The 25,424-nt window shown below is 37.7% G+C and overlaps 1 protein-coding gene across 3 annotated transcripts in view; it reads right to left on the bottom strand.

Annotated features, from left to right (window-relative positions):
* Positions 1 to 25,424, bottom strand: part of ENOPH1 (enolase-phosphatase 1) — a 60,340-nt gene that overhangs the window by 24,466 nt on the left and 10,450 nt on the right. For all 3 annotated transcript variants that reach the window (XM_056803265.1, XM_016423001.2, XM_001362337.4), the window contains exons 4-5: positions 17,050 to 17,182; positions 12,828 to 12,951 (exon numbers count right to left, since the gene is read on the bottom strand). In XM_056803265.1, the coding sequence (XP_056659243.1) occupies positions 12,828 to 12,951; positions 17,050 to 17,182 (257 nt within the window). The remainder of the gene's footprint in view (positions 1 to 12,827; positions 12,952 to 17,049; positions 17,183 to 25,424) is intronic.

Here is a 25,424-nt window from a genome sequence, read left to right as displayed (position 1 = left end):
TTTCCAAAGTTATATGATCCAAACTGTCTTCCTCCCTCCCATCCCTGGGCTGGTCAGCTAAATAATATATATATATATATATATTTTTTAAAGCAAATATTAATTTATGTGTTCCTGTAGTTAACTAAGAAAAAATATGTCCTTTATAAAGCACCATTTTCCCCAAAGTAGCCATACAAATGAGTTTTGAGGCTTTGAGCCACTCTACATTTCCATATCAGATATGAGAAAATTCTTTACCTAATATCTAAAACTCGCCTAACTTGCCTTTCCCATTATTGTGTTGCTTTCTTTATATACTGACCATATTTATGAATGCATAAAAAGTTTAAAAACAAAAAATATCACTTACCTATTTCATGCTGAAGAAAGAAATATTGTATGCAGACTTGAAAAAGAATTGGTTTTCTTAAAAACTCAAAATTTACTCTTTGTCTTTTCTGTTTAGGGATGGGAATATTTCTCTCATTTCAGACAAGAGTCCCCCAAGTATTCCCCAGGCAGACATTTGAGTCTACATCCCTCTATTACTTAAGAAGCTTCATTGTGTTATCTTGCCCCCAGGCTCTCTCTTCCCACTCACATTTCCTAGACTATGAACTCTATATCCCCTCCAGTAGTTATCATTTTCCTTTTTCTTCAAATTAGACAATCCTAATAGATGCTCAGAGTTGTCTTGTTTGCATTTCTCTAATCATTCGTGGTTTATAGCATTTTTTCATATGAATATATATATATTTTTTATTTCTTCATCTGAGAACTGCCAATTCATATTCCTTGCCCATTTATCATTTGGGAAATTACTTGAATTCCTATAAATTTGCTTCAGTTCTCTATATATTTGATAAATTAAGCCTTTGTCAGAGATACTTTGGTATAAAATTTTTTTTCCCACTTATCTATTCTAATCTTGGTTGCATTGGTTTTATTTGTACAAAACCTTTTTAATTTAATGCAATCGAAATTCTACATTTTACTCCTCTTAATGTTCTCTGTTTTGTTTGGTCATAAATTCGTCCCTTATCCATAGGTCTGACAGGTTGTGTGCTCTGACTGTAAAGCTGAAGACTTCGAGTCCCTTCTTTCCTCTTCACTTGTTTTCCCTTTGTTGGGATTTCATTGGGTTTTTAATTAAAATATATATATAAATAATATACTTAATAATCCCTACCACTACCACAAAACATTTAACTAAACCAGTGCCTGAAAAAATTTTGTACAAAACCAAACTCCACAATGTTTACAATTTGTTTAAAAATCCATAAATTATATGCTAATTATAACTATCCTCTGCTTTTGAATTCCCTTTGGATTTGTTTTACTTGGATACTTTTCTCTCTTGATCTTATGGCTATTATTTTTTAAAATCATAGTATGTATTATTCTCTTTTTTCCCCTTTTTATCTCTTCATATATAGTTCCCTTATTTTCTTTACATTTCCAATATCTGTCATTTCTAATAACATAATATCACAATCTCTTCAGTTATTTCTCCCATTCATTGCAATTATGTTATTTTGTCATTATAAAGCTTCCATGGATATATTCATACATGAACGGCTTTTTATCCTATTAATAATATCCTTTAGGCTTAATCCTAATGGGATTCCTAGGTCAATGAGTATGAACAGTTTAGAGCTCTTAATGTGTACTTCCAACTTGTTTTCTGAAGAAAAAAAAAAACACAGATGCTCTAGCAATATAATATTAGACCTATTTTTCCATGTTCCTATCAGCATTTCATTTAATCACTAATCTGTCTGGTTCTCAGTTAACAAAATTATCAGGACCACATTTAGCTAGATTGGTACTTAGACAGCAGACACAAGTTGTTATCAAGACCATACTCTTTCCAAAACCAAGTCTTTCCCATTGGTCATATTCAGTGGAACTCTCCTCCCCACTTTTAACTATAGTTCACTGAGTTTAAAGCCAGATTTTTGGAAATTAGGCTCTCAGGTGTAGCCTGTATTCCATACTCACACACCCTTTTGCTCTCCCAGAACAGTTTAACTAAGCAGCCCTAAGCAGTTTTTTTGTTTTTGTTTTTTTACCTTCAATGTGCCCAAAATAGAAAGCTTTTGCTTAACCCCAATAACAACCTCTGACTAAAACCTTTCAGCCATCCTCCATTTTTTAAAAACTAGCCAAGAGGGGCGTATCTAAGAAAGGCATTTCTAATCATGCTAGCAATGAAATAATGGCTTTTTCTAACTCTAGATAAGCCTATACTGCCAGAGACTTTTACTGAGTTCCAACTGTTCAACACTTCAGAATGCTATTTAGCACTGTTCCTGGCAGGGCTCCTATTCATAGGATATTTTCTCCTCAAGAGAAATCAACACAAAGTTACTTTGATTAAACTATAGATTCAAATAGACAAACTTGAGGAAAACTTGAGTAATTTTAAAATTCGAAAGTAAGATTCCTCTCCATTCAAACCTGCTGAGCCTATGCTTCAAACTGATTTATACCTATCTCATATTGTGTAGTTTTTGGAAGCCCATGACCTGATCTCTCCCCCTGGCTCCTCCCCACCTTCCTCAACCTCTCCATCTGTCTCTCCTTTCCCCTACGAAGCCCCTGCCTCTTCCTCTCACCACTTCCACTCCTACCAGATCTCCCTTTGCCCTGCCTCTTCTTCCCCTCTCCTGTCCCCTCCCTTGTCCATGCCCCTCCTGTCAAACCCCATGTCTGTTCTTCCCAACATGCCTCCCCATCCCTAGACCAACCCCTCCCTCTTAGCCCATCTACTCCTCCCCCTTCCTTCACCTGTTCCACAACAACCCAAAAGACAGAAATCACAAACAATTCAGTTAAAATCCTATTCCCTTTAAGAGAAGTACCTTCTGGTGCCCTTAAGACACTATACACCCTTGAGCCCTCCCACCCCCTAGATATTGAGAGATTCAAGCAAAAGACTCCTACTTTCAAAAATGAATCTATCATAGTAATAAAAAAGGTTGAAAATATCTGTAAAACATATGATCTGGTATGGCAGGACATGGAAAATTTACAGCAAGCTTTCTTGATAGAAAGGAGAGAAAAATAAAATCATCTCTTTTACTCATGAGGCCCAATGAAGGAGAGCAGTTCATTGGTCCCTAGAGGCCCCGAAATGGAACTTAATTAAAGGGGAAGATTACTTAAAACTATTCCAGGCAAGAGATGCATTACTCACAACAATGAAAGCCTGCTCTGACAGACCTGAGACATAGGCAAAATTTGAGGATTTTAGACAGAAACAGGAAGAAAATCCCTCCCAGTTTATGGATAGACTTATAGATATATAGACTTAGACTTGTCCAGAGAAAGGGATGTTACACAAATAAATAGGCAATTTGTTAAAAATTGCTGTAAAGTGTTTAGAGACTATTTTAAGACTAGCTACCTAAACTGATACTCTATGGATTTCGAGAAATTGAGGAGGGTAGCAGTCTATGTGTTTAAGGGCCATGAAGAAAAAGATGAGGAGAAAGGTACCTTAGTCAAAGATTTAAGGAGAGAAATGAAACTTTTAAAGGAGGAAAATAAAAGACTAAAAGAAAATCAGGGAGTGACCATAGCCCCTTTGCAGGAATCCACAAATCAATCATTAACATGTTACTTCTGTGGGAAAAGGGGTCATGTAATGATGGTCTGTAAGAAGTAGAATCAGCTAATTAGAAATAATAACAACTTCAGAAATAATAATACACAATAAAATACCCAACAATATATTAAAAATGGGACTTATTCACGCTATGCTCAGGGTAAAAATGCCCCTCAGCATGGAGGACCTCAGAGAAATATACAAACATCTTTATGAAGATGTGATGGGGGTAAGGGGGAAGTGCCCTGAAATCAAAGAGTAAAACCTTGGATTTCCCAGACCCTCATGTTTTAATGCAAATTATCCCTATTCATTCACACACACCCCCAACAGGGATGAACCTCATGTAACCCTAAAAGTTGGAAACTCGTATTATAATTGCCTCTTAGACACTGGAGCATCCAGATCAGTATTAATAAGTAAACTTGATTCTGAATGCAATTCTATTAGCTCACTAAATGTGGTAGGGGTCTCAGGACCACCCCTAAAGGTACTAAAGCTTTCCTCTCAAATGGTGTCTGTAGGACACTTACTAAGAGTAGAACATTCTTTTCTCCTAATGCCTAATTCTGATTAGGCTAGGAAGGGATCTTTTTTTTTTTTTTAAACCCTTACCTTGCATCTTAGAGTCAATACTGTGTATTGGCTCCAAGGTAGAAGAGTGGTAAGGGCTAGGCAATGGGGATTAAGTGACTTGCCCAGGGTCACACAGCTGGGAAGTGTCTAAGGCCAGATTTGAACCTAGGACCTCCCATCTCTAGGCCTGGCTCTCAATCCACTGAGCTACCCAGCTGCCCCCCCAGGAAGGGATCTTTTATACAAGTTTAGAACTACAATAACTTGCTCTCCAGATGGTTCTGTCATGAGAATTGCATGCGGAATCCTTAATTTTACTCCCTGTACTTCTTTCAGACAGTCAGGAGATGAAGGGCCCTCCCACCTTTGAAATTCCAGCTGATACATCCAAGTCTCTTTGGGCCACATCGTGTTCTGATGCCAACCTACTTAAATCAGCTGTTCCTGTTCAGATTAGGACAAAAGCTGGGCCACCTCCTTCCATTCCTCAATATCCTTTATCAAATGAGGGAATTACTCCAGTAAAAGATTCATTAATTGAGCAAGGGATAATAATTCCATGCAAATCTGAATATAATATCCCCATCCTATTTGTAAAAAAAGCCAAAATTTGGCCCAGATGGAAAAGTGGTCTATCGATTTGTCCAGAATTTAAGGGCTATAAATAACCATGTCATAAAAAGACATCCTGTATGGTTCCCAGCCCAAACAAAATTATCTCCTATATTCTAAGAACAGCAAAATATTTTACGGTGGTAGACCTCTGTTCAGCATTCTTCTCAATCCCTGTTCATAAGAATTCAAGGCATATATTTGCCTTCACCTAGAAAGGTTCCCAATAGACCTGGTGTTATTTGCCCCAAGGGTACATGGAAATTTCCACCCTGTTCTCACAGCTTTTAAGCCAAGATTTGGAAACTATTAAGTCTGAGGAAAATCATTTGATAAATTTTATGGATGATTTGCTCTTGGCCTCATCAAATGCCACAGCGTTTCAAGAAGTCAGCAAATATCTACTTTTGGAAGTACATAAAAGAGGTCACAAAATCTCTAAGGCAAAGGTTCAGTGGTGTCTCCCTAGAATGAAATATTTATGGTTCATTTTAACTACTGGTGCCGCTCCATTTCCCCTAAGCACATTGAAGACATTCAAAAATTGAGTGCACCCTCCACTAAAAAGCAGTTGAGGGCAATTCTTGTAGCAACAGGGTTTTGTAGGCAGTAGATCCCTTGCTATGGGAAAATCATCAAGCCCCTTATTGCTCTACCAAAAATTTCAGTCCCTGAACCCCTTAAATAAGAGGCAAAACACCTGTCAGCTTTTTCTAAATTAAAACAGGCTATCATGTCTGCCCCTGCTCTAGGCACCCCAGATTACAATAAGCCATTTACTTTGTATGCACGCAAACAGAGAGGGGTAGTTTCAGGTGTTTTTCAGGTGTAGTTTCAGGTCAATCTTTGGGACATGCTCAGTGCCCAGTTGCTTATTATTTGGCCGAGCTGGACCTAGTAGCTTCCAAAGCACCACAATGTCTTAAAGGTGTATCTACCACAGCTTTATTGGTAACTAAATCTGCTGATGTGATCTTGGAATGCCCATTAACCATAATGTGACCACATGAAGTTGAAGCATTGTTGCTAAGACAAAGAACAGGCATTTTCTGATCAGAGACTTGCAAGGTATGAGGTAACTTTGTTAGGCAATGAGAATATTACCTTAAAAGACTGTACAGTTCTAAATTCTTCAACCTTGCTTCCTGATTTACCAGTTTCAGGAAAACCATTGCAGTTGTGAATCTTTAGTGTCCATGACTAAAAAGCCTCAAGGTAATCTCCTGGACACTCTTTTAAATAATCCAGACTTGGTCTTATTCACTGATGGTTCTTTCATGAGGAATGGCATACACTACACTGGTGCTGATATAGTCACAGAATTTGCCACTCTGTGGTCAGTTTCACTGCCCTCAAATATAAGTGCTCAAGGTGCAGAACTGATAGCTCTAATGCCTATATAATTACCAAAGGTAAGAAGAGAACAATTTAATGTCATATGGTAGGAATGTTATGGCTTCAAAGGGGTTTTTTAACATCAACTGGAAAATGTGTAGCAAATGCAGAAATTATTAATGAAGTTCTTTCTGTCCTTCAGCTTCCTGAAGCCCTAGCTGTAGTTCATTGTCCTGCCCAAACAGGTGGCACTGACCCTATCTCTAGGGGGATGGCCAGGCAGATACCGTTACAAAGCTAGCAGCCTTAGAAGGGCCTGAGTTAATTTTGTTATTTGCAATCCTTATTGACTTAAATTTATCTCTTTCTTAAAATCAAAAGGAAGTAGAAAAATGGAAGCAAAAATTTAAGGCTAAACAGATAAATGGAGTATGGGTGTCATCTGAAGGAAAACTCATGCTCCCTAGAAGTTTTTATCACCAAATTTGCCAAGCCATACATAAAAATGGTCACTTTGGTAACCAGGGCATTGTGGACTCTGTTAAAAGAATATGGATAGCCTTGGGCAAAACTACTATAGCTTCTGAAGTGTGTACAGCCTGCCCTACTTGCCAAGCATTCAATCAGCACTCCTTTTGTGGCAAATCTTTTGGTGGGGGTCCTCTAGCTTACATACCTTTTGAGCATCTGCAAATTGATTTTATCACTATGCCAAAGGCTGGACAGTATACATTTTGTCTAGTCATAGTGGATCAACTGACCATATGACCAGAAGCCTTTCCTACTACCCAAGCACAGTGGCTTTTGTTGCCAAGGTACTTTTAAAAAGAAATTATTCCTCACTTTGGCCCGTATGCACATATTGATTCGGACAAGGGAAGTCATTTTACTGATTCAGTTTTATCTCAGGTATATTCTTGTTTGGGGATAACTCCCAAATTCCATGTACCATATCATCCCCAGAGCTCAGGCCAAGTTGAGAGAATGAATAAAGACCTGAAAACTATGACTGGAAAATTGAGCACAGAGACTCATTTAAAATGGCCTGAAATTCTCCCTTTGGCCCTATTTTATCTTAGAAGCTGGCCCAGGGGTGATCTACAAATCTCACCATTTCAGATGCTTTTTGGACATCCCCCTATGCAAGTCAAGCCTTTCTCTCCTGCATATACATCATTACTAGGGGGAAGACACTTCTATTGCCTCATATATTGTGAGAACTACATGAATCTGGAGCTGCTGTGTAAGTAGGTCCTATAGACTTCTTGCTCCATGACCTACACCTAGGAGACAAGATGTATATAAAAAAATTTCCAGTACACTGGGACGACTCAGCCTGCCTGGGATGTTCCTTTTCAAATCCTGTTAACTACTCCAACAGCTATTTAAATTGGAGAAAATAACAATTGGATTCATTACTCTCATATAAAAAAAGCACCTTCTACTAACACTGAGTGACTATATCCTGTCATGCTTAATGTATTTGCTGATTATTTATTTTAAAATTTAATTTTGTTTTGTTAAGTTCACATGTTGATCAAATCTAATATATTCTGTTACACTATGTCATTTTAAGTTACTGTGTTTTGACTATTAACTATATATTCTGTTACACTGCTTATTTGTACCATTCTACTATCTTTATTTGTAATGTCCTATACCTGGACTGGAGATAATACCATTGTAAAAGTCCATAGTAAAATTGGGCAAACTTTTTCAGTTGCAAAAATAGAAGTCCTTAGGGATAGTGGGTTTGTCAACAGATCCATCAAGGTCACATCTTGCCTATACAACCTTTTGTAAATTTTTTGTCTTTGGTAATTGTGTAAAAATTAATATCTTCCAGTTATTATAATAAAGGGTTTTGGTTCACTGGTTAAGATGATATACCAGTGAGATATTGAGTGAATTGTGAGAGCAGGTACAGGGGGTGAAGGAATGCCTATATAAGAGAAGGAATGGCAGTCCCTTCTCTCTCTCTCAAATGATAGGCTGCCAGTTATCACCTGAAACCTCTTGATGAAATGGCTGAAGGGATAGATGCCCCTTTCCCTAGTCAGTCCCACTAGAGGAAAAGTTACTATCCCCTTTCCTCAAAGAGAATTAGTAGCAAGTCCTGTCTGGGCATCACCACAGAGGGACTGGTCTCAGGCCCAAGACCTGTCCCCAGTTTCTTGAAACACCCTTCCTACTATGATTAAAATCCAATACAGAAATCTGACTGCTTTTGAGGGATTTATTAATGGGCATAGTTACATTGATTAAGAGGAGTGGGTGCAGGTAACACTGTCAAATACCTACGCAGTTCGTGGTCCAATGGCCTGTGACAGTGCCCACGGATTTCTCCACCCCTTTCCCAGCTAAATAGTCCCTTCTACTGACTAAAATACAAGTATGTCCTAAAGAAATAAGTAAGAAACAGTTCAGGGTGACAGGGAGGACCAAGGGAGGTATGTCCTCCTTTGAGAGTCCAAGCAATCCCCTCTTTGGGGACTGAAATGTTTTTCTTCAGAAAGAGGAAGCAGTAGTTGTTTATTTGATGAGAGATCAGCAACAGGAAAGAGAAAGAAGCAGGCTCTTCTAGGGTGGCTTCAGTAACCTTAAGCCTCCCAAAACTGGACTCTCAAGCTCCTGGTCCCTAGGCAAAAGACCAAGAGCTTCTCCAGAATCCTCTCAGAACTGTTCGTTTCCTCCCACAAGTCTTTGCTCCAACTGTCACTCCACTTCTGTCAGTCATCCTCAGAATTCCAAATGTCCCTGCTCCATTCTAACAATTGTCACATAGATGATGAATGTACTCCATCAAACTGGTTACAACTTGTATCAGTAACCTTTGTAGAATTTATGAGCTTTTATGATTTCAGGGATTTTGATACCTCTTTAAACGTGCATTAGCTGCTATAATACTGTTTTACAAAACTGTTACTTGGTAAAAATCATTTGCACTCACACTGTGGATCATGGCCTAGTTAAAAAGAAAATGGATCTCATTTGGGGTGAGAAAACTTTTTATTGTGCCTCACCTTGGGCAAACACAGTGTGTCACTGACTGTGAACTATATATTTTGATTTTTAAAATTTTATTATTGTTTTTCCTAATATGTGCAATAGAATACTTGAATTTCCTTTTTTCCCTCATCTTTTATACTTGGAGCACGTTACCAGTATTTTTTTGTATTTTGCACTAATATAAGTTTATGATATCCATTAGCCCTAATATTATTGCATACCCAGAAGCTTAAGAAAAAAGCTTATGGAAATCTGCCATTAACTGTTAAACATGATGGGATTTTGATTAATGATGGTGTCTGATTCCAGAAGGGGTCACAAAAGAGTCATTATACAGTGGCAAGGAGCACAAGTTCAAAGAAGACCAACCAATCCCAATGGGATTGACGAGAATCTACACCAAGACAAAGGACTTGTTTTGGGGTTCCAGGTTGCGGCTGTTTGACATACGTCAGATGCAGGACTTCCCTGTGTAAGATCCAGACAAAGTATCTCAAAGTCTAGCTACAATGCTGGCTTCCCTATCCCTGAGAGCAAAAGTAAAATCGGACCAGGAAATGACATTTCTCATTTGCTGTTAAAATAGAGTCCCTTTTCTGTCTCATAAGTATAGTAATTTTCTGTAGTTCTGGCTGCTGATTGGGTAAGTGCATACTACTGCAATAGTCATACAAGCTTGTGGGACATAAATCACTTTATTGGGCCCTAATTCTAGGACCTTCTACGGGCTTATTATTGTTTACTCAGAATTTTTATATACTATTTAATTTTTTTTTCTTTTCCTCTATTTGGGTTTTTTTTTTATGTTTTTTGATTTCCTTTTAACGTTTGATTTTCACATACCTCATAACTCAGCCATGTATCCCTGAGTGATCCATGTGTTTGTCAACATCCACCTCAGGGGAGATTTTATAATTAATTTAAATTATAGTTTTATAAAAAAATTTTCTTGTTTGAGGGTAATTTTAGGATAAGAAACTTGTTACCTCCTCCCTAAATCAAGAAAGTGAACTGCTTGGAGAAGGTACCAAGGAGATGCCTGCAGAAACCATACACTGCATCAAAAGATCCAGAATGGACTTTGGGATGTAGTAAAATCAAACTGTGGGGGATGGTGAATACATTTATTTTTAATGTAAACTCTTATGCCAAAGGGGACTGCCCACTAATTGTTTTTTGTCCATGTACCTGGCAATCATTGATTTTGTTCTCTTTCTCTTTTATTTCCCTTTTATCCCCAAATTATTGTAATTTCCCCTTAGCAAGTACAATATTGTATGTACCTCTAGTTGAAGACACTTAGAGGTATAAACTGGTTATGTTTAAATGATCCATTGGGGAGCCTAGTCTCCCAAAGGATCACAGAGGGATTGTGTAATTAATTTCTGTACCATAAAAATTACGATTCCCAGCACACCAATTATGTGTATTTCCATCTCTTTCTCTCTCTTTTTTCTGTAAATGGTAGCCACAGCCGCCAGTCTTTTTAAATAGGCAAGAGAGTCTAGTCACATGGTTTTATTTTGTTAGGTAATTACCCTTTTATTCCTTTACTTGTAGTGATTATTAATATACTTTATAAAATATAATAGTAGGAGTATTGGATATTAATTTAAATTTTACATCTCCCAGATGCTCCTCTGTGAGAAATGAACTTTAAACAGCCTCCCTCCTAAATAGTCTTGTTTGTGCCAAGCTGTCAGAAGGGTATATAGCCAAGGGGAAGCAATGTGACCAAGAACTACTGAAGCACAGTCTTCTGGGCCTTAAAGTGTGAATTTCAAAACTACTCAACCCTATTCAAACCATTCTTTAGAAGATGGGATTTAGCTATTTCCTGATCAATAACAATAGAGATATTTGGAATAACAGAATCAGGTCTTGGAAACTACAATCTCCACCCTACTCAGGGTAACAAGATTTAGGAAGGGCTGCAGCAAAACTCAAGATTTAATTATTTGAGAATATGGCCTTCAACAGACATGTACAAAAAGGACAGACCTCTGGGTGGTCCTAGGTTAAACTAGAGCCACCATTGGCACATGTGAGAGACAGGAAGTGAGGTAGAGGACAGCAGGAGTTCTGGGGGCTTCCTGTGTGGAGGGAGAGAGGTTGTTGGAGCTGGGTGCTTGGAGTGGAGGAGCCCTCAGACTGTTTCTCCATTTTGGTCACATGAGTGATAGGGACTGATCTCTTTTCTTTGCCTCAGCTATCCAGGGCCTTGGGCCTTTGGCTCAGCTTAAGCAGAGTGGGTATTTAAGCCCTATTTCCTTCTCTCCCTTTTCCCTCTCTCTCTCTCTTTCCCTCTAATACTTTTCTTCCTTCTGTTTGTAATTAAAACACCATAAAAAGGTTGACAGCTGACTTGAGTTTTCATTTAGGAATTACATAGCTAAATTCCTTGGCGACCTTAAATTAATATATATCAGTCTTTTAAAGTGATTTCCATATCACAAAGTGATGCAAACTACATTAAGCAAGGAGAGATGATCAACACTAAAAATTACAACTGAGTTTGAGGATTAGTTTATCCAAGCTTTCAAGGTTGGCACTAATTCATAAGTAACTGAGTTTGAATTGGCTCTCTTGACACCGAAACCCTACCTAGGTTACTTTCTGCCTTGGTCAAATGTTTGATATAAAATGAACCTGAAGGCACAAGATACATAGCACAGAACAGGAATTAAAAACAAACTATCCTGGACAATTAGAGTTTAGCCAAATAACAATGACACCCCAAGAATCTTACCCAGAGTGATACATTGGCAAAATCTTGGGTGCTCCAAAGGGCAGCTTGTAAGCACTCATGTATGATTATGAAACTACTATTGGACATTTTCAGTAGACTCTGGGCATTTGAGCTCTAAGAGAATGGCTAAGATATAGAACTCCTGACGAATCTGGATAGTTCCTAAGAGGCCTCTCCCAGAAGAGAGGAGGCAGTACAACTGTGTGGGACTGAATGCTTCTAGAGTGGATATTCCTCCCTATGCCTTTTCACCCTGGCATTTATCACCTCTCCTAAAGCCTTTCATCCCACCTGGAAGCTCCGGGTTCTAGAGAGAGGTAGGAGATAAAAGAGAAGCTCACCCTAAAGAAGCTCTCTCTAAAGTCAAGATGGGACAAGCATAAAGCAAACATACAAAACTACTTTCAAATATGTAATGAAATGTAAATGTACAAAAATTCAAGAGAGGTACAGATCCAGAGATGAGCCCAAGGCTTCTCAAGAGGTATGGTAATTTAGGAAGTGCCCATCTGATCCCCTCAGGCTAATGGCAAAGGACTTGCTCTAGGGCACAAAGATTTAAAGTCATACAGACTCACTCACTCCCATGTTCTTTCTACTAAAGATTTCAAGAGTAGATGAATTTTTTTAATCACATGTAGAACCATGATAGTTCCCACTAGCTCTGCATTTGGCATACTTTTATGCCCTCTTATGCTCCTTAGATTTGTTACCTCTAAGCTTGAAAGAATTGAGGGAAAGATGGTTGGGAGTTGAAATCAAGAATACAATAACAGTATTCCATCAATCTAAGGAATGAGGAACTAACCTAAATAGGCAAACTGATTAGGCTTTAAATTTTCTTTGGACATATTTGCATTAATTTTCTAAGACTCCACCATGTGAAACTCCTCCTCATTGCATGGCATCGAGGTATTTCCTCATAGGAATCTGAAAAGGAGAAGAGGTACCTACCTCGGGTAACATCTGTCAGAAACAGGATGTTGTTGGGGGAGCACCCAATGCTTGCTGCAATTCTCCTATAACTTTCACTTTCTATTTTATGTCCAATCTTAGTATCAAAATGGCCATCAAAAAGCTGCATGGAGGAAATGGAAATTAAGAAACTTTAAAAAACCAAATGAAATGGGTAAAAAGTAAATTCTCAGTCATATGACAGTGAGACAGAAAAGATGAAAAGGATACTTTTATTGAACTTTCAGTTCCTCGAAATGAGTAACTATCAGTCTGCTCTATACAAACACAATTCATATGGTGATGTTTCCAAACAAAAGTTTTTAAATATGTAAACTTTTCTGTCTTGAACATTCTCTGAATTGGGACCAGTAATGTGTTCTGTGGAAAGTGCTGAATATAGTTTGTTCTCGGACTGCATTCCTTTTTCCCCAGTTTTCTCCAAACAACAAAACATTATCTATCTTTTTGGATACCTTTCTCACACTCTCTCTTCTCTCTTTCCCTCCCCATCTCTCCTCTGTCCATCTCCTTCTTTCTGTCCCCAGTATCCACCATAGAGTTACCCATAACTATAGAACTGAACAGACTCAAAGATTTAGAGCTCAAAGGGACCTCCTTGTCATTTAATCCAATGACCTCATTTTACAGAACAGAAAACCAAGGCCTAGAGATAGGAAGTGTAGCAAGACAGACAGGTAGTGAATCACCTATCCAGGACCTGAACACAGATCCTCTGATCCCAGACTCAGTGCTTTTTCCATTGAATTACATTTTGATTTAGGAGAAAAATTACCAAGGAAAACTAGAATCTGATGATCTCAGACATATAAATAAATATCTTCTATAATAAGCACTTGAAAAATGGTGTTTGAAGTAAAGGATGTATATCATTCTGATAGCTCTATCACTAATACAACAGTCTCCAGGAATTCAGGCCCTAAAAGTATATTTTAAATTCCTGTGTTTAGACTTAAACATAAAGAGTGATATTATAAGTAAATTAGGTGAATGTAGAATAGTATACCTGTCAGGTCTATGGGGAAGGGAATTTTTTCTTTTTTTTTTAAATTAAGTTAATTAAATTAATTAATTTAGAATATTTCCCCATAGTTATATGATTCATGTTTTTTCCCTCCCCTCTTCACACTACCCTCCCATAGCCAATGAGCAATTCCACTAGGTTTTACATGTGTCATTGATCAAGACCTATATCCATATTATTGATATTTGTGCTGGGGTGATCATTTAGAATCTATGTCCCAATCATATCCCCATTGAACCATGTGATCAAGCAGTTGTTTTTCTTCTGTGTTTCTACTCCACAGTTTTTTCTCTGGATATGGATAACGTTCTTTCTCATAAGTCACTCAGAATTGTCCTGGATCATTGCATTGCTGCTAGTAGAGAAGTCCATTATATTAGATTGCTGCTCAGTGTATATAATGTTCTCCTGGTTCCACTCCTTTCACTCTGCATCAGTTCCTGGAGGTTGTTCCAGTTCACATGGAATTCCTCCAGTTCATTATTCCTTTTAGCACAATAGTATTCCATCACCAACAGATATCACAATTTGTTCAGCCATTCCCCAGTCCAAAGGCATCCCCTCATTTTTCAATTTTTTGCCACCACAAAGAGCGTGGCTATAAATTTTTCTTTGTGGTATAAGCCCAACAGTGGTATGGGTGGCTCAAAGAGTAGACAGACTTGTAAAACCCTTTGGGCATAGTTCCAAATTGCCTTCCAGAATGGTTGGATCAATTCACAACTCCACTAGCAATGCATTAATGTCCCAACTTAGCCACATCCCCTCCAATATTTATTCTTTTTCTTTGCTGTCATATTAGCCAATCTGTTAGGTACGAAGTGGTACCTCAGTTTTGTTTTGATTTGCATTTCTCTGATTATAAGAGAAATAAAAGAACACTTTTTCATGTGCTTATTGATAGTTTTGATTTCTTTATCTGAAAATTGCCTATTTATGTCCCTTGGCCATCTATCAAATTGGGGAATGGCTTGATTGTCTGTACAATTGATTTAGCTCCTTATAAAATTGAGTAATTAGACCTTTTTCAGAGGTTTTTGTTATGAAGATTGTTTCCCAATTTGTTATTTCCCTTTTAATTTTGGTTGCATTGGTTTTGTTTGTACAAAACCTTTTTAATTTAATGTCCTCAAAATTATTCATTTTACATTTTGTAATATTTTCTACCTCTTGCTTGGTCTTAAAAATCTTTTCTTTCCCATAGATCTGACAGGTAAACTATTATATGTTCACTTAATTTACTTATAGTTTCCTTCTTTATATTTAAGTCATTCACCCATTCTGAATTTATCTTGGTGTAGGGTATGAGATGTTGATCTAAACCTAATCTCTCCCATACTGTTTTCTAATTTTTCCCAGCAGTTTTTGTCAAATAGTGGGGTTTTGTCAGAAAAGCTGTTATCTTTGGGTTTATTGTATACTATCTTGCTGAGGTCATTTATCCCAAGTCTTTTCCTCCAGAAGGGAAGAATTTAAGACCAAGCAAGAGATAGAGAACTGTGAACTGATCTAACCATTATGGAAAGTAATTTGAAATTATGCCCAAAGGGCATTTAAAAGAATGCATGCCTCTTTGATCTAGCAATACTACTATTAGCTTTGTACCCCAAAGCGATAAAAAAAATTAGGGATGGACCTGTTCACACAAAAATATTTGTAACTGCACTTTTTGTGGTAGCAAAAAATTGAAAAATGAGGGGTTGTCCTTCAATTGGGGAATGGCTGAACAGATTATGGTATATGATGGTGATAGAATACTATTGTACTATAAGGAAAGATGAACTGCTTGATTTCTATAAGAACTGGAAAGACCTTCTGATGTGGAGAACTGATGTGGAGTGAAATGAGAACCAGGAGAACATTATACACAGTAACTGAAACATTGTGGGATAATCATATGTGATTGACTTCACTGCTAAAAGCAATGCAATGATCCAGGACAACTCTGAGGGACTTATGAGAAAGAATGCTATCCACAACTAGAAAAAGAACTGTGGGAGCAGAAATGCAGAAGAAAAGAATATGATTTATTGCTTGTTTATATGGGTATATGATTTGGTGTTTTGGTTTTAAAAGATTACTATTATTACAAAAATGAATAATATGGAAATTGGTTTTAAGTGATAATACACATATAACCCAGTGGAATTGCTTGTCAGCTCCAGGAGGAGGAGGGAAGAGGGGATGAATCATATAACTATGGAAAAATATTTTTAAATTTAAATTTTTTTAAATGTCTATTTATTTAACATCACCCAATAGGTTGGCTCCATGCTTTTTATTTTACTGGGGGTAGGAGATACCAGGAATTATTTTTCTTGTCCATTTCCCTCTATACATATGCCCCATCCTCTCAAACAAGGCTCTTCTCCCTGCAGTAAAATCTGACTGTCTTTAGGGAGCCAGGAGTATGCTACTCGCCTGTATCCTCAAGAGAGTGTGTGTTTCAGAAGAAGGCCATTTTCTTTAACCTTTCTAATGAAAAAGGACATATGGCTCATCATAAATAGAAAAATCAAACATGCTTTTCCGTTCTTTTTGTGCTGGAAGGAATGAGTAGTACATCAAAAGTCCCAGATTTAGGGTAAAAGGATTCCAAAGCTCAGGTTTCTTATAAGGGATGACACTTTGGGTAAGTGCCCCTCTATGCACTGCTGTCTCCTCATCTGCAAAATGAGGCCAGCTTAGAAAGTCTCCAAGCTTCCTTCCAGTTCTAACTTTACATTTTATTATTGATCTACAATTCATAAGAATATAGGATTGTGGGTTTAGAAGCAGCACTGTTTGCTATGGAGTCGACCTGCTTATTTTAAATATAAGCACACAGAGAGGCCCAGAAAAATAAGGTACGCTGTTCAGGGTCATAGGACCTACCTACAATCAGGTCCTTCTGACCCTACTGCACTGTAGCTGATCTTCTGGATTCTTCCTTATAAAATTTTTCACTGTATTAGAGTGAAATGTAGACTTTCTAAAACATCGGTACCACAGTAACCCATTCTTTATCTTCCCCCTTCCATGTATCCCAGCACATATAGCCATCTACTCTTCTTTCTCCAGACCTACCCAGAGGTGAGGCAACTCTCCAAATTCTGCTTTGTTTTACAGCATTGACTTACACTTTGCCATCATCTATGCCTTGGGGACTCAAGAAAAGAAAGCAGTTATGTGCCTCACCTCGAGAATGTTTCCTTCTGTGGAATAGCCAAAGAGTAGCTTTTGTGCCTCAACACTGCCTGAGGAATAAATATACACCTTCATGCCTGCTTGTCTCCATTTCCTTATTGCAGGAACCACATCTTCAAAGAATCTGGGGGAAAAAAAAAACAGTTAACTAAGAACCTCTCCACTATCCTCACCAAAGTGTCAGAGGTCTCCTGATGACCAGGGCAGGGTGGCACCTTCAGGTCACAACTTGCCCAGGATTACCCGGCTTCCACGTGACAGAAGCAGGTCTTTGTCTGTCTGTCTGTCTGTCTGTCTGTCTGTCTGTCTGTCTCTCTCTGAAGCTGCTTCTGCCTTTCTTATCTTACTTTCTTACATGCCACTCATCTGGCCCTCATAGCTAAAACAGAAAGAATAAAGCAGACAAATGACCATTGAACTGTGTTTACTTTTCCCAGTTTATTTATTATTTATATTATAATTTATGTATTATTATATCATATATTCTATTTATATATCATTATATATTATTATTTATATTCTCTTTTTTACTTGACCCTACTAGAAAGAAAAATTAAATTCCACTTTAAATTATTACAAAATGTTTCCACACCATAAGGGGGTGAAAAAGCTTCCACGAAAACTCAAGCTGACCCACCCTCCCCCACCCCACCCCAAGGAGCCAGAGTCAGAGCCAGTGCATGCTAGAATCAATGAGCAAGCAAGGGGCACCTCTAGAGCGAATGAGGGGCACCTCTAGGTCCTTGGCAGCTGACTAAGACTGCCAAAGACCTATTATTGAGAGCAGCTAAACCTGAAACCCCAGCAGGCTAAAGAGCCTAGACCGTGGGCGCCCATGGGGAGATTGCACAGAGAAGGGCAGCAAAAAGCAAAAGCTACAGAGAGCTGGTCTCAGGCAAAATCCTTGTTCCTTAGTTCCATACACAGAGAGCTTGCCCTCCTCACTAAGATTTCTGACTGGAAAGGGAAGAAAAAACAAACATTGTGATGGCAAACAGTGCCCAGGAACAACTTCCCAACACCAAGAAAAACAAGAAGAAGGCATTGACCCTGGATAATTTTTACAGAGGAAAAATTCAGACTACAGAGGAAATAGCAGAATAGGAAATCAAAATAAATGTGCCAAAACCTTCCCAAAAGATGGAAATTGGCCAGAAGCTGTTGAAGAATTTAAATTGGAGCTTACAAAAAAGATGGAAGCCTTCTGGCAAGAAAAGTAGAAAATGGTTCAAAAAAGAAAATAGCAGTTTAAAGGACAAGAACTCCCAATTGGAGAAACTGCTGGAAGCCACGAAAAGCAGGACAGATCAAACTGAAAAGGAAAATCAAAAGATTATAGCAGAAAATAAAAAGATTATAGCAGGAAAACCAGGCCTTAAAGACCAGAATTGGGCAATTGGAAACCAATGATCTTGCAAAACAGCAAGAATTAATAAAGCAAAGTCAAAAGACTAACTTTTAAAAATAGAAGAAAACATGAAATATCTCACTGACAAGATGACAGATCAGGAAAACAGATCACAACAAGACAATTTGAGAATCATTGGTCTACCTGGAAACCCAGAAATAAACAGAAATCTTGACATCATACTACAAGAAATTATCCAAGAAAACTGTCCTGATGTTCTTGAACAAGGGGGCAAAATAGACATTGAAAGAGTTCACAGAACACCCTCTACACTAAATCCTCAAAAGACAACTCCCAGGAATGTAATTGACAAATTCAAGAGCTTCCAAGCTATGGAGAAAGTTTTACAAGTGTGAATTTCAAAACTACTCCACCCTATTCAGACCATTCTTTAGAAGATCTGATTTAGCTATTTCCTGATCAATAACAATAGAGATATTTGGAATAACAGAATCAGATCTTGGAAACTACAATCTCCACCCTACTCAGTGTAACAAGATTAGGAAGGGCTGCAGCAAACTCAAGATTTAATTACTTGAGAATATGGCCTTCAACAGACATGTGCAAAAAAAGGACAGATCTCTGGGCGGTCCTAGGTCAAGCTAGAGCCACCATCGGCACATGTGAGACGCAGAAAGTGAGGTAGAGAACAACCTCTGGATTCTCAGGACTTCCTGTGAAGAGGGCTAGAGTTAGTTTAGTTTGAGACTAGTGCTTGGAGTTGGAGGAGCCCCGCGGACAGATTGGTCACATGAATGATAAGGACTGATCCCCTTTCTCTACCATGGCTATCCAAGGCCTTAAAGCCCGCTTTGGCTCAGCCTGGGCCAGAGTTAAACCTCTCCCTCTCTCTCTCTCTTCTTCTCCCTCTCTCTCCCCCCAATACTTTCTTCCTCCTGTTGTAATTAAAACCACCATAAAAATTTGGCAGCTGACTTGAGTGTTTCATTTTGGAATTACATAAGTGAATTCCTTGGTAACCTTAAATTAATATATATCAGTCTTTTAAAGTGATTTCAATATCACACAAGAAACCAAAAAGAGACAATTCAGATACCAAGGAGCACCAATCAGGATCACACAAGACCTGGCAGCTTCCACACTAAAGCACCGCAAGGCTTGGAATATGATATTCAGAAAGGCAAGAGAATTGGGTCTTCAACCAAAGATCACCTACCCATCAAAACTGACTATGTACTTCCAGGGGAAAGTATGGGCATTCAACAAAATAGAAGATTTCCAAGTATTTGTAAAGAAAAGACCAGAACTAAGTGGAAAGTTTGATATCCAAACACAAAAATCAAGAGAAACATGAAAAGGTAAATAAGAAAGAGAGGGGAAAAGGGAAAAAAATTTTTTTATTCAAACTTTCTTCTTTAAGGGCTTCAATTAAATGAAATTGTTTATATCAATATGTAGGGAAAATATTATTTGTAACTCAGAAATTATATTCATTATTATAGTAATTAGAAGGATCATTCACAGGAACAGATTGGGATAATAAGTTGTATGATATGTAAAATAATTACAAAATGTATAAAACACTTGAGAGCCTCAAAGCACACACAGGAACCACTTTACATAATTTGAGGAAGATTAATTGTTCATGGTGTGAAGATTGGATTTAGCTATTTCCTGATTGTAACAATGAAGATACTTAGTTTAACAAAATCAGGAATGTCTTGGGAACTCTAAATTACTCCACCCTACTCAGACCATACTTTAGGGGAAGATAAAGTTGTAATCTCCTGATTGAACAATGAAGGTACTTACCTTATTGTGAAGCTAGAACTTTAAGCTAAGTCTATCTTAAGATCTTAATACAAAAAGGTGTTAAGTAACTATAAAGGTTAATCACAAAAAAGGTTAAGTAACTCACAAAAGGTGAACTTAACAAAGAAGTTTTAAGTAACTCTAAAGATATAATCTAATCAAAGAAGATGAGAACTAAAAAGAATGGGCATTTAGAGGAGGAGACACAAGAGTGAAAGGTCTATATATTGGCTCATTTCCTCTCTCCAGTACCTTTTGCGGCAGAGAGTTGGCTGATAGCAGCATGCTGGGCCTTTCGGCATCTTAGTGTGGCTACAAGCTATTGTCCAGTTTGGTGATGAGTTTCTGGCTGAGTTTCCCTCTTTTACTTTTCCAACTTTATCCTCTTAGAAGCCTCTAATCTTCTTCAGAGACCTAGAGGCGGGAATTTTAAACTCTCCCTGGCACAGGCCAGGCAGGAGAAATCCTATATCCTTAACTTCTCCTTAAATTCCTTCCCTCTATACTAATTAAATTACCATAAATTTCCAGACTGACTTGGGTATTTTATTTGGGATTTCCCCTGGTGGCCAATTAAATCTAGATTTTAAATCACAACCCTAAAATTATCTTCATAATGGGTAGGCTGAGGCAATATGATAAAAATGGCAATGTTATCTAAACTTATTTATTCAGTGCCATATCAAACTATCAAAGGATTTGATTGTTGAGCTAAAAATGACACAAAATTCACCTAGAGAAATAAGAGGTTGAGAATTTCATGGGAAATAATGTAAGAAAAGTACCAGAATTAAAACTATACTACAAAGCAGTAATCATCAAAAAAAGTGGTAAAAACAGAGGTTGATCAATAGAATAGACTAAGGTACACAATAGAGAGAAATAAATAAACCTAGTAGTCTGGGTAGTCATTGTACAATCACTTTTTTTGGTCTTGACCAATTTTTCACAATCCCATTTGGGCCTTTCTTGGCAAAAATCCTGGAATGGGTTGCCATTTTCATCTCCAGATTGTTTTTCAGATGAGGAAATTGAGGCAAAGTCTTGCCAGGATCACACAAGTTAGTTAGTGTCTGGGCCCAGACTTAAACTCAGGAAGATAAGTCTTCTTAACTTCAGATCTGGCATGCTATGCACTGTGCTACCAATCTGTCCCTACCTAGTTACTTACTGTTCAACAAGCCCCTACTACTAGGAGGAAACTGGTAAAGTCTTCTGGCAGGAAGACTTTATTAAGCCAAATTCTCAACCCATATGACAAAATTAATTCCAAAAGGAGACCTAACTTAGATATAAAAGGTTACATCATAAATAAATTGTGGAAAAAGATGAAATTTTCCTTTTGGATTTATAGAGCCTTCATGACCAAACAATGAACAGTAAAACTCACAGAAGATCAAATGGACAATTTTCATTACATAAAGTTAACAAGTTTTTGTATAAATAAAATCACTATAGCTAAAGTTATTTAGTTATAAAGTTAAATAATTACCTAGGGGTAAGGTGAGGGTGAACTTTTGTAGTAAATGGCTATATTATATATAATATACATAAGAAACTAATACAAATTTGTAAGAATAAGAGCCTTTCTTTCCCCATTGATACATGAACAAAGAATAGGCTATCAAGTTTTCAAAAGGAAGAAATCCATACTACCAACAGATATATAAAAAATGACAGAAATCAATAATAATATGAGGAATATAAATTAAAGCATCTCTGAAGCTACATTTCATACCCATCAACAGTGGGGGAGATGCCAAAAAAGGATAATGACAAATACTGGAGGGGCTGCAAGAAAACATGCATTAATTCACTGTTGAAGGAGTTGTGAATTGGTTTAGCTATTCCATAATGCAATCAGAAGTGTGCCCTTAAATTCACTAAACTGGACATATCCTTTGACCCAACTATATCATCACTAGGCCTAGCCCCCAAAAGAAATCAAAGGGGCAAAGATTCTACATGTATATATACATAAATGTACACATACACACACATAAAAAATACAATTCTAGTCATGGTAAAAAACAGGAAACTAAGGGAGTACTCATCAGCTGAGGGGCGTCTCAACAATATATGGCACACAAACACATAATACTATAATACCATAAGAAATGATGAAATGGAAGGTTTCAGAAATACCTTAGAGGACTAAGATGAACTAATTTGGAGAGAAGTGAGAAGAGCCAAGAGAACAATTTATATAGCAAAGGCATAAAGACAAATTACTTTGAAAGAGTTCAGAACTTTGATCAATGGAATGAAAGTAATATCTAGCTACTGACAAAAGATGATGGATAAGGGTCAAGGTGGAGGAATGAAAGGAAGCAACTGAGCTTAGCTTAACATTATCCCTTCTCCACAATGATCTAAAAAATCTAGACCAGTCCAAGTTCTGATTGGAAATACCAAGAAAAAAAATTAATGAGTCCTGTTTCCAGTTCAGGCAGAGACAGATATAGAGGTCAAAAGCACAGGCTATAGAATAGTCCATTAAAAGCACAGGCTATAGAATAGTCCATTCCCTACAGGTTAGAAAGTAAGCCAAAATAGAGCACTGGGGCTGAAAGAGATCCTTGAGGATCCCTGAACTATTAGCATTGGGCATGAGAATGGGTCCTCTCTAGCAGCTCTGTTGCCCACTACCCAGTTCTGGGTCACAGATCCCAGGTGTAGAGAAGTGGTCACAGTGTGGGCCCTAGCTATGCACTGGACAAAAAGAATAACTTCTGGAAATGAAACTGGGTGTCTCTGATTCCAGGAGCAAAGGAAAGACTCAGTTCTAGACTTTGGCTCCATGTCTAAGCCTACAGGGGCAGGAGTTTCAGACCAAAGAAAAGCCAGCAATTCAGTCACTCTGATCCTACTGAGCCTCCAGGGAGCTAACTATGACTGAGTCAGCAACAATCTATAGATACTCAACTCCACAAGAAGCCAATAAACCTGTCTAGATCAGGAGCTTATAGAGCTCTGACCAAGCAGTCAAGAAACAGACCTCTCTCTGATCATAGCACTTGAGGAGCTCCAAAAATTTGCTGGCCTCCAGAATGAGTTGGGAAAGCAGCATGACTTAAGAGGACAGAAGCTCAGGTCAAACATCCTTCCCAGAAGTGTGTGCAGAGAGCCCAGCAACTATTATTATATCAAATCCAAATTCAATACATAAGCTGGAAGAACGAGCGAACGAAAAAAAGAAGCAAACCACCAAAAGATATTAAGGCAACCAACTTGAGACAAACACAAAAGACAACATGACTCAAACACAGCTACAAGCAAATCCTCCCCCACCGAAAGAAAAGGCTAGACATAAACCCAACAAGAATTCATAGAAGAATTAAAGCAAGAGTTTAAAAAAGAGCTAAAAAATATTTTTTAAAGTCAAATGAAAGTTATGGAAGAAAAGTTATGAAAACAGAATAGCTTGAAAAAAGTTACAAAACTTTACTGAAGAAAACTCCTTAAAAATTAGAATTGGCCAAATAGAAACAAAGGATTTCATGAAATAATAAACGACTAAAAAAGTGAAATATCTTATAAAAAAACAATTAACTTGGAAAAGAGATCGAAGAGAGATAATTTAAGAATCACTAGATGACTTGAACTAAAAAGCCTAAACATCTTATTCCAAGAAATCTTAAAAGAAAACTGTCCAAATATCTTAGAATCAGAGGGCAAAGTAGAACCTGAAAAAATTTACCAGTTATCTCCCCAAAGAAACCTTAAATGGAAAATCCCAGGTACATTATAGCCAAAATCCAGAGCTCCGAAATCAAGGGAAAAAATACATCAGGCAATCAGAAAGAACAAAGTACTGAAAAAAAAATCAAGATCACATAAGATTGAGGAACAACTACATAAAGGAGCAGAGAGCTTGGAAGATGATGCTCCAGACAGCAAAGATCACAACTACATCAAAGTAAACAGTGACTTGGAATATAACAGATTGAATTTTGGCCTCTTTTAAGACTACTAAGGGCTTTTTTATGACCACATAGTGTATTTTAATGAGGCTCTCTCTGTGAATACTTGTGTAGTCTTTGCTTCTCTAATTAATTTGTTTATTCATTCAACAAGTCATATTGGTAACTTCTTTGATGTTCCTTTTTTACCAATTTATCATAGATGCTGAGAGTAGGGGAGAAGAGAAAATATGGAGCCAGTCAACTGGTTTCTGTTTATGTTAGAGATTCCAAGGGAATCAATTATTTGCAGATCAAATACAGCTGGACAAGAAGTAAAGTAATATTCTATCATGAGAAAGGACACTTCCAGAGGAAAAGAAGGATGGTGAAGGATGGGCTTAGGATCAAGCCATATTAGGATCAGGGTCAAGAAGGAACTGAGGAGGTTTGGACTGGGGAAGGGGAAAAGGGGTGATGGGATATGACAGGACATGACAGTTTAAAATATCTGAAAGGATTAGAATCATTCTGCTTGTCTTAAGTGGACAGAACTAGGAGCCATAGATAGAAATAACAGGATCAAATTTAACTTCACATAATTAGAGGTATTGAAAAGTATAACAGGCAGGCCTGAAAGGATATGATTTCCCTGACATTTAAAGTTTTTAAGCAAAGCTTGGCTGGCCGCTTAATTTCTGTTATATAAAAAAGGTCATGACTCAGGTACAGTAGGCCTAGAGGGCCTCTGATGTCCTTCCTAACTATGTGCTCCCACAACTAGGCAAAATGAGATTGAAATTAATTCCAGAAAGTTCTGCAGCCTTCTTTTATCCCAAACCCTGAACAACCCCAAATAGTTCCTATTCTGATCATATGGGGTTATTTAAGCATTCAACACAATAATCACTTTTTCCCTCCCACCTCCAACATTTGCATTTCCAACTAGAATGAAAAAAATATCTTACTGTTTCTGCAAAAACCGATAGGAAGGATAGGTTCCGTGTGACATAGCATTCAAATTAAGAAGGGATAAAACCTTGTAATAAGGAAAACAACCTATGCATAGGAAGGCGAAGGAATGGAGGTCACCAGAATAGCGAGTATAAGACAGTCCATTGGTAGGTCCAGAGGTAGGAGGAAAAGAGCCTTGTGACTTCCTCAGGGGCTAATGGCTTAGGGCCTTCCAAATGTGGTTTCAGGGTCTCTGGCTCAAGGGGAATGACCAGGGGGAGACCAGTAGCTTCCCTCTTCCTGGGCATGATTCTGGGTCATGCTGATAA

The sequence above is a fragment of the Monodelphis domestica genome, chromosome 6, assembly GCF_027887165.1.
Source record: "Monodelphis domestica isolate mMonDom1 chromosome 6, mMonDom1.pri, whole genome shotgun sequence".
NCBI lineage: Eukaryota > Metazoa > Chordata > Mammalia > Didelphimorphia > Didelphidae > Monodelphis > Monodelphis domestica.
The sequence above is the reverse complement of the archived record's forward strand: the minus strand, read 5'-3'. Positions and strand labels throughout refer to the sequence as shown.